Below are 10,624 nucleotides of genomic sequence, written 5' to 3'. Positions count from 1 at the left end.
CTCTCTCTCTCTCTCTCTCTCTCTCTCTCTCTCTCTCTCAAATACTCACATCATTACTGTTAGTATTTTGCGGAGGCAAATTTGAAGTGAAGCTCGTCTTTGTTGCTTTCCAAATTAATTCCAAATTCGATTCTGGCTTTTATTTACTCATACATTATTCTGTGTGTACTAAGTAGGAACAGAATCGAAATTACTCACTGAGAGTTGTTAGAAATTTCAGTATGTCTGCTGGACACAGATGAAGAAAATAGGAGGGGGAGAAAATAAGTTTCAGTTAATATGAAACGTCTAAAACAAACAAAGTCTTTTATTTTATATTACCATCATCATTAGTAGCAGCCATGTGCTCTCCCTGTGTCCATGAGGAGCCAGCTTGCCAAGATTCTCCAGGTGTTTTGATGCATGTATTCAATCAGGCAGACTCTTGCTTTCGACCGTTCGCTGCTGCCGTCAACAAACGTCTTTGACGGCCTCTTGCTCTCTTTCCCTATACATTTCCTGTAGCGATTTCTTGAGCGGTGACTTGGACCTTGTGACGTATTGTTGGTCCGAAATATGACAGCTTTGTGATCTTGATTCTTGGAAATAGGTGGCTTTGGACTTTTAGCGTTTCTAGTCTTGAAGCGGTTGTTACCTCTGCTTTTCCAACTTGTTCTCAGTCAGTGAAAGACCCACATTTCAAAGTTTTCTACCTTTTTCTTTTCTTTTTTCTTTTTTGTTTTGCTCTGCACATTTTCCAAATATCTGTGCCATAGATGATAACAGGCAAATATAACAGTTAACTCACCTTATTTTTTATGCAGCGTGAAGATATTTTTTTCTTTCTTATTCACGTAATTTTAGCCTTAATTATTCTTCGAGCACCTTCTTTTACCCAGCGACCTTCCCGATTTATTGTCTCAAATACGTACAATCTAATTTTACATGTTCAAGCTTGTGTCCGTGTATTTGCATCTTTTCTTCTGACTTATTAATAAGCTTATAGCCTACAGATTTAACTACCAATCAGTCGATGTTAAACTTTATAACAAAGGGGTCCTTATAATGACACACTAGACATGATTATGTAATAAGGAAAAATATTTGTCAATTACAAATATTATTTTCAGTATTTTGGCAAGTCTGGGACACAACTCTTGACTTGTTTTAGTCTTATTATGACTTCATCTGCTAAGCATAGACTTCAATCGTACGTGGAAAAGCACTATAGGATGATGCTCCATCATAGCTGCAGTCAAATGACTGACACAAATGGAAGAATGAAAGAATAAAGGGATAAGTTTAAAAGATTAAATTGAGACAATAGCTTAGTTAGTAATAGCATACTTCGTAAATATAAGGTAAACACTTAATGCAATCATCGTCATACTAAAACACGTCCAGTCTCTGTCTCTTATGTGTTCTAATATTCATTGACAATTGTTTTCCTCTCGGCATAACTTTATGTAGAGTTTTGATATACTCGGTAGTAAACATGTTGACGCTAACTATTGTATTTTCTATAGAAGGCATTTGTGGAATAATTATGGCCATAAACATTGTTAGAGGGAGATGATGAGGTAAAGAGAAACAGTTTGGTGGAATGAAAGCTCATTGTAAGTATCAATCAGACCATATCTTACGTTTGGGCTTAACAGAACATTATCAGTGAAACAAAAATGAAGGACGAATTAGAAAGGAAGAGAAGGAAGGCGTAGAATAATAAGAAAAAGGGTAGTAAAAAGATAAAATCGCTAATCTAAGATTATGTATCGTACAACCTATAAGAACTAGTTCCAACCTGATATCGACAATTGCGAAGTATTGAAAAAGATACGAACGTTTTAACACAATGTCCTTTAACAGTGCAAGTATATGTCTTCGTAATCTTATATGACAAAGCAATTTGGCTGACAAAGGCAAGATGAGTAAACATGAATTATTTACAGTTAACTTGCCTTTGGACTTGTATCCGCTATCATATCTAGCTGCAAGGTGAGTTTGTAACTGTGAATCATTAACAGTTTATAATAAACGCCAACCAGTCACAATACGAGAGATCTCTTAATCTAAGCCAAATTCGTGTTTACGATTTCCATAAAATCTACAAGAATGATGCGGAAGCAGTTATCGGTGATATCAATCTGTATTCATCGATTTTTAAAACTAAAACGCACTATTTTTCCATTCTTATTATGATGTATATATACATGAACAAAAGCTCGGTTAAACATGATTTGACACCTTCTATTCCTATTGTAAATGTTCTACATACCTCTTACTTATATTAAATTAATAGAGCAAGATACAAACAAATCAATGAACTAACTTGATGAAGACTAGACTTCATAATCAGCTAGATGGGTTTTTTATGTAGTCCTAAAATACTCGAAAGCCGGCCTTGATAGTTCCATGGAATTAGTTTAGTGGGGCTATTTAGTTATTGCGTAAATGTCTTGCAAACAACTTGCACATGCAAGTGCTACCAGTCGAGAACTCCGCATACTGGAAGCCAGTAAGTGTATGGGGTCATCAGGAGAGAATGCGCGCCGTTTAGGGGCCTACCTCTCGACGACACCAATGCGCACCCCCCTTCACTAATATGAGGCCCCGCTTGCTAGATCAGCTGGTTATTAAATATAGCTCAATATTTCTCTAGCCATCGCTCATCGTCTCTTTTTAACCAAATCCAGTGGCTAGCCAGCCTTCTCCACTGTAGATTGGATATTGGTCATGACGGTATTTACCTTACGATGAGTTAGACCTAAAGATAACAACAATTATCTCACACTGTGTCCAACAAATCCTCTACATCCGACTTCGTTTGGAAAATGCTCCGCTTTCTAGCCTGCGTCTTCACATTCCTCGAGGGAGTTTACATAACGGTCAATCTTTCGAGTCTGGGCGACGTCCATGTTATCTTCATGAGGAACCGTTAACTCGACCAGATTTACAACTTTCTTTCCTTCACACCACATTAAAATGTCCGTTTTTTTCGTAACTGGGATGAGAAAGAGTTCCTGGCACCCTGATAAATCTGCAGTCACCTCCCAATAGCCGTTCCACTTTTCATCTCTCACAGGAAGTTTCTTGTTCAACAGTTTTTAACACCTAACGTAGCTTTGATCCCGAAACAGATCCACTGACACAGTTTCTACGGCACCTCAACCAAATTCTGAAAGTTCTGCGACTTGACTCATGGTTGACTTTGATTTCAACAATTTTCTTTGAGAAGATTGACCGTGAAATCTTATGCTACAAGCTGAAAAACCTTAGCATAACAAAAAGTTTGGGCACTTGGAACTCTGATAATCTGAAAGCCAGAAGCCGAACAGTAACGCTGTTTGAGCCTATCTGAAAAGTACAGTGCTACCTACAAGACACTGCTCTACGTTGTCTTTTGTTTCCTGTAAAGTTTTCAAGTATAGAATCAATGACATAAGCAGCAACTATACAAATGACACTCTCAAGACAATCGACGATATCTATGCTCTCCTACAAAGCATCATGTACAAAAGGATGAATAACAGTCACATGTAGATCAACGCCACAAAATTCTGTGCTCCGAAAGAGCACCCCAAACAGATTTTTTAACTAGCTCTAATCAAGGAAAATGCCAAAACCCTGAACACGAACATGACCTAGTTATAACTATGACATCAGATGCATATGCTTCTAAACACATTCACAGACTGCCTATAACATGTTGAGAGCTTAGTTTGTGGCATGGAGATTAGTAGTGGTGAGATTCACGACGATGATGCAAGCACTCTGGAAATTCCCTGCTTTGAGCAGGCTGGATTACAATGGTTTCTTAGCGGTCCTGGCATTGTCTACCAACTGGCGAGATTGCAAATAGTATTCACAAAACAAGAAATAGAAATTGGAGACCCGACCTGTTCATTACCTGTCTACTCTTGGAACATTTGCAAAAACGATGTACCATCATATGTATAGAAGATACCCGAAAATTTTGTTCCAAATTTGAATTTTGGTTTACAAGAGAAAAGAAAACAAGAGAAATGGAAGATACAGTCAGTTCCGGCATTCTTTCAGGAAGTTGATCGGACCGCTCACGTGCTTCAATGTTTCCGATAGTAAATGATATTTTATTTTTGACAAATTGAGAGAACAGGAACGATATAGTACTAGTGGGATCCGAGTAAATTCCGCGGAATGAAAGAACAATTAAGAGGACTTATTTAAGAAAAAAAGGATGATTTGCATTTTTATAGCATTTATAGTCTAGCTTTCTTTAAATATATTTGACGTTCGTCTACATTCACTACCTCAAGTCTCCCTTGGTGTTGTCTTTTTTTCTCCTTCTATATCTTCTTGCAGTTGCCCCTCTGTTCCATGCTTTCTTGAGCAGCTTGCAACTTTCTCGTGAATCCATAGTCTAGGCTAAATCAACCCATATAAACAAATATAAATTTTCAAACTAGCAGACGTTAAAAAATTGCACTTATTCGTATGCGTTAAGCGACAGGCACTATAAAAAGTTTAGTTCAATAAAAAATTAGTTTTTACTATCAACATACCACCACCATCATCATCATCATCATCATCACAACAATTTTCAGTAAGAAAACTCAGTTCAGTTCAGCTGTTTGTTTATATCTACTTTTTTCTGGCTATCGATGTATCTCTATTCTGAAAATACAAACGTTCTCTCTCCCCCTCTCTCTCAATATAACTGCCTTCTCTGTCCATCTCTCTATCTGCCTTTCTTTAACCTCACCAACAGAACATCACCCTCTGCTGAATATTGTATACTAAACATATCTCTTTCTCTTTACTTTTCCCTTCAGCTAACTTTTTAAACTCCTAATAACTATTTCTTCCCCACACTACCGTATGTCATTCTCAGTCATTTTCTCTCACTCTATTTCTCTGTCCCTCTATTCTCTCGCTCTTCGCCTCTCCCTTCAGCTAACCACGTGATACATTTGACCTTAGTGTATTAATATTATACACCGTTCTCTATTTCTTCCGCTCTTCGTTCTTCTCTACACTTTCTTTCACTTCTCCCTCTCTATCTCTTTCACTCTTACTCTTCCTCTCACTCACTCCACTTCCACTTCTCTAACTAAGTAAAGTATAACGTGCGAACGAACAAGCAGAATTATATAGGGATGAAGGAAAAAACTGCTTTCACTTCCATGTAATGTAGTAATAGCTTGGGGCATAAGCGATTCAAATGGATTCTGAAAGAATGCCGTTAGATCCCAATACTCCTTTCCATAAATTCTTAATCAAGGAAAAGTAGACAACAATAGTTTGGCATTTAAAGGTCTTCGGTCGTAAAATTATGTTCTGAAAGGATAACAAAGCATTAGCAATGTTTCTCTTGAGCATTTTAACAGGTATGCATATACCCTTATCTTTAACATACAAAATCAGTAACCTCATTATAAATTAGAATACCAGCTACACCTAAAGACTCAAAAAAACAAAACACTTTTTATTGCTTAATTAGGAAGAAAGGGTTGTGCTCGTGACCATTTACAAAGACCCCAGACACTAGTGAGAAGAAACAAGCTATCTCCAAAACAGAGATCTGACCCGAGTGCATGCAACGAAATGCAGTCTGTTGAAGGGAACCAAAAAAACATGGGTTGGTGATGGATTAAATCTACCACTCAAGTAGGCTGTGGTGGGATATGAACTCAGGACATAAGGGACCGGAATACATACAGTAAGACATCCCAAAATTGATCTTATAACTCTACCAGTGTACCACCCTAGAGTAATAATACATCAATCAAATTTAGAAAGTGAAAAGGGAAAGTAGACTTGCGGAATTTGAATTAGGAACGGATAAATGAAATAAATACAAGGCAATTATCCTGAATATATTTGTACGCATAAGTAATAAGAAGAGAGTGCGAGATGCTCTTTACCTTGGCCAATTCGTCTATATATACAAAGGGACAACACAAAGGACACGATACTCGATTCTGAAGGTTGAACTCCAGTATGGTCTTAGTAGCTGTGACAGCATTAGCAGTTAAAAAAATTTAATGAATATGCTCCCACCCCACTCCATATCAAATCAGACGTATGAGAAAATATTGACAAAATATTCTTAGTCAAGATTGAAAATGTTGCCATTGTGCAATATTTTTTTAGGATATATTGATTTTATATACATTCTATATCTCTAAAATGAGACAGAAAAGCGAAATGAGAGAGAAAAAAGAGTATATCAAAGCTCATATTGGGAATAAAGTAAAAGTACATAAACAACATATCTCTCTTAAAACCTTTACAGCAGATATATTGTGTGTGTGAATGGGAACATGTACGTATCATTTTAGGCACACAATGACACATCCATCTGTTCCATCATTCACATACACATACATAAACATTATATATATATATGTGTGTGTGCGTATTGTATATATGTATATACAATATATATACGTATATATATATATATATATATATATATATATATATATATATATATATATATATATGTGTGTGTGTGTGTATCTATATATATGTGTGTATGTATGTATTACAATATATATATGTGTGTGTGTATATATATATATAGTGTATGCATATGTGTACCCACACACACACACCACACGGACATGCACACATACATATACAAACGCACATATACACACACGCTTGGACGCACGTGTATTGTGTTTGTACGTATAAGTATAATCTGAAGATGTATGAAAAACTGTCCTGTTCAGTAAAATTCTTTAAATGACAGTTAACCTATATTCTTTGTTAGTAAATCTATTATGGATTTCTTCTGATTCTTTTCCTCGGTTTTATTTGTTTCTGTATTTATATATTTTCCTCATTTATTTATATATTTACATATATATATTTATTATATTTTATATTAGGAACGAACCATCACAAAGACTTCCAAAGACGATTCCGAAGATAATGAGAATTGCCATTTGCAATACAAAAGAGTAAGTATATTGAGAGCTCAGTATTTGACCTTAAGCTAAAGATTCTAATTAAATCCAGCGAAAATATATTGTAGCATTAACGCAACAACCATAATCTTTATCCGCATTATTTCATTTTGTCCTTCCTTACTACTTTTACCGCCCCTCTCCTCTATTTTTATTTTATTTATTTATTTATTTATTTATTTTTGTCCTTTGTGCTCTGATTATTTTCTAATTTATAAAAACCTGGATTCAGAAACTATGTAACTTTATCAACTGCTGATGTCATGATATATAGGTTATATATTTACAAAGACACGAACAAAATCTCACATAAATAACTATATATACATACGTTCTCAGACGCATATAGCTCAGTTTCCAAGCTACATCACACATATGTTCTGGGATACATCATCAATGATGCTCTTGAGATCTTGGAGAGTTTGGATCTTTCAACACATCAGGTCTCTCACACAAATGTACAGACTTGTATTCCAGCAGCACAGGTCTTACCTTTTTTTAATCAAAAGCCATCTTGTCATCCTGTGGTCTTATCTGTAGCCTCGGTAACGGAATGTAAGCTCCCCACCTCTTTGCTACATCAGTTGTACCAAGGACAGTCAAATCTTCGCAAAATGGATCGAATCCGGATCCACGAATCTTGCCAGTCAACTTACAATGCTCTTTCGGTTCTTCGCAAACTTTCCCATATAAGCCTTCTCTACGTATTCTTCGCAGAAGGTACAATCAGTTTCGACATGATCCCCTACTTGAAGGCTTCTAAGAAGATAAATCTAATTAGGTGAGATGTCGTTTGTATAAAGAAGTTAACTTGGAAGTTAACTTGGAAGTTAACTTGTTTGACAAGATGCACTATCGTTTGCCAGTCTGGGGCTGTGTTGCTGTTTCACTATCCATGTTCGAGAAAAGTGATAGCTTCTTTCCTGGCTGTGTATTGCGCTGAATAGCAAGTCTTATCACCTCTGCAACGGCATTGACCTGGCCATATCTCTAACGGTAGTGGCTGTTGGCTAGGACTCAAGGGAAACTATTGAGAGATGTTGAAGGAACGGTCTTGTTGACCCACACAGTCGAAGACTCATATTAGCAGAGTCCCACCATCCTGCTAGAATGCGCTTCCTCTACACTTTCAGGAACGTCTATTTGGATGTGTTGCTGCTCCTTTACTTTGGTGTTTCCAGCTCGCAGGTTGGAAAGTACAAAATCCTGAACGCTCTATCGCAAGGGTTCCAACATGATCTTTCTGCTTCGTCAGTCCCTACGTCAACAGCAACTCTCTGACGGCTCTTTCCTTTCTGTTTATGTGAACTATTAGTTTCAGCTGCTACTATCGTATTCTTGGAATCTCTGCACCGCATAGCGTCTCTTATTCGTATCGACTCTTCTGAGAGGTTGCTTTAGGAGTGTCGTAGCGTGTTGGTGGATCCGTACCAAGTGGTATTGCTGAGGTTGCTTGGTAAACCCAACCACCTCCTTTCAAAATCTGCTGAGCTTCTTCCCCGGAGTTTCAACGGTTGGCATACTGACATCGTATACTATCTTTTCACATCAAATTCTTAATCACATAGTCTCCAGACCCACACTCGGACACATTCAGGAACTACAGAAAATCTGGACTCATCAGAGAATATGACAGTATCCCAAAATGCTAGTGGCCATTCCTCCATCTCACTGGCCAAATATTTTCTCGGCTTGATGTTGGTTAATCGAAGAAGTGGCTTCTTTCTTGCTGCTCTGCCATAGTAATTAAATTTGGGGAGATACCTTACAGCCGTTCTGGGACTGACATCAACTTGTTCTGCTATGTCAGAGGCTTTACAACGAGGATTATCCTCCACAGTTCTCTTAGCAAAGAGAAGGGTTCTGTCAGAGGGCCCTGGTTGATCTGGGCGAGATCATGTGGACTCCGTCCACTCTCTGGTGAATTGCACAATAACTTTATTAACTGTAGAAAGCGGGATCCCATCGTTTTCTACGATATTACGCTATGCCCACTTCAGAATGACCCACAATACGGCCTCCTTCAAATTCAGAGAGTTCCAAGGCTTGTTTTGTACATAGCATGATTAAACAGTCACATCTAGAACCCGAAACATAAAAATGCTAATTAATAAAAAATATAAACCTTTACAAGTTAGACTAAACATAAAACGATGCTTAATGGGATGTCTATGTACATACCTATACGTACATATAAACTTGTGTGTGTATGTATGTATGTATGTATATATATATATATATATATATATATATATATATATAATTACACACTTGTAATTATGCTTATGTATGTACATATGCATGTAGTTATTTTTTTATATGTGTGTGAGCATTTATCTACATACAAACCTTAACCAAATATTTACTGAAATAAATATACAAGAAATAAATTTTTTCCATGTCTCCACACAGTTTTATAACCGAATTATTAGAAATATTAACTGATTTACACTCTGAAATTCATTTAGATTATTAAAGCTCTAGGTATATTAATCCTAATCTTACATCCCATACCTCATTTCCACTCCCCACTGTAATTTGTTGCAACAAATATACGATGCACAAAATGGCCAACGCTTTGTCTGGCTCACGTTTAAATTACATTTGCTACCCAAACTTTCTTCACTAAAATGAAACTTAATTAACAAATCATCACACTAGACTGATTTTCATTCGCTAGCCTCAACGTATTTTCTGTTATTTATATATTCTAAATCCCCAGTCAACTTATGCGTTTCTTTTGTAAGCAAGGTCATCGAACATACATGCAGACATACAAGCATACATACATACATATATACATGTATATGTGAATCTATGTGTCTGTGTGTATGTAATATGCATGTATATAGATTTATATACGAATATATATATATACGTACGCCTATATATATTTTATACATTTAAACCTGAGGTCGTTATCTGTTTATTTGAATTTCTCCTTCTCTCTCTCTCGATATATATATATCATAAAAACAAAACACGTGTGTAACAAAAGAGTTAGGCCTCAATATCGTCGAAACAAGATTATATTTAATATAGAATACGACCTCAGAACATTCACATCCAGTACTCAAAGTTGCGCTGCAGTATGGGATATGATATCCGTTTTACAGTCAGTCTCCGTCGGCTGTCGTATGTGTATCATATACAGCAGCAGACAAGCGGTGGATCTAAATCGGATAAAATCCTATCCGATGCTACCTAGAACACTCGAGTTCTGGATATATTTGCCCATGCTTATATTCTGTATATTTAATATATATATGTGTGTCTTCATTATAACAACCGCTTATCAGTTGCGTACTGGGGTCAATCTAATCGACTGGCCCCCTCCTCAAGAATTTCGAACCTTGTGCCTAGAGTAGAAAAGGTTATAATAACCCTTTACTCTCTTATCTTAAAATATAGCGAAACAATCGTAAATTTGCCAACAGTGTCCAAAATAAGCACATGCAAACATATATGATACAGCTTAAAGAGTCACTGACAACTTGCAGCCCGTTCCGGATGAAGATTAGACAAATTCCCTTTCCAATTTTGTAATAATATATAACAGCGATAAATTCAGTGGTAGATTTTCTGCCCGAAATCCGAAATATCTTCTCCAACTCTGTACATATTTCCCAACAAAAAGACTCATAGTCTCGAGAACTTTGTGTGTGTGTGTGTGTGTGTGTGTGTGTGTGTGT

The 10,624-nt window shown here is 36.6% G+C and overlaps 1 protein-coding gene across 3 annotated transcripts in view; it reads left to right on the top strand.

Moving 5' to 3' along the window:
• The window catches only part of LOC106874430 (uncharacterized), a 1,214,035-nt gene that overhangs the window by 771,737 nt on the left and 431,674 nt on the right, over positions 1-10,624 (top strand). For all 3 annotated transcript variants that reach the window (XM_052978428.1, XM_052978427.1, XM_052978429.1), the window contains exon 9: positions 6,855-6,926. In XM_052978428.1, the coding sequence (XP_052834388.1) occupies positions 6,855-6,926 (72 nt within the window). The remainder of the gene's footprint in view (positions 1-6,854; positions 6,927-10,624) is intronic.

The sequence above is a fragment of the Octopus bimaculoides genome, chromosome 2 (genome assembly GCF_001194135.2).
Source record: "Octopus bimaculoides isolate UCB-OBI-ISO-001 chromosome 2, ASM119413v2, whole genome shotgun sequence".
NCBI lineage: Eukaryota > Metazoa > Mollusca > Cephalopoda > Octopoda > Octopodidae > Octopus > Octopus bimaculoides.
The sequence above is the reverse complement of the archived record's forward strand: the minus strand, read 5'-3'. Positions and strand labels throughout refer to the sequence as shown.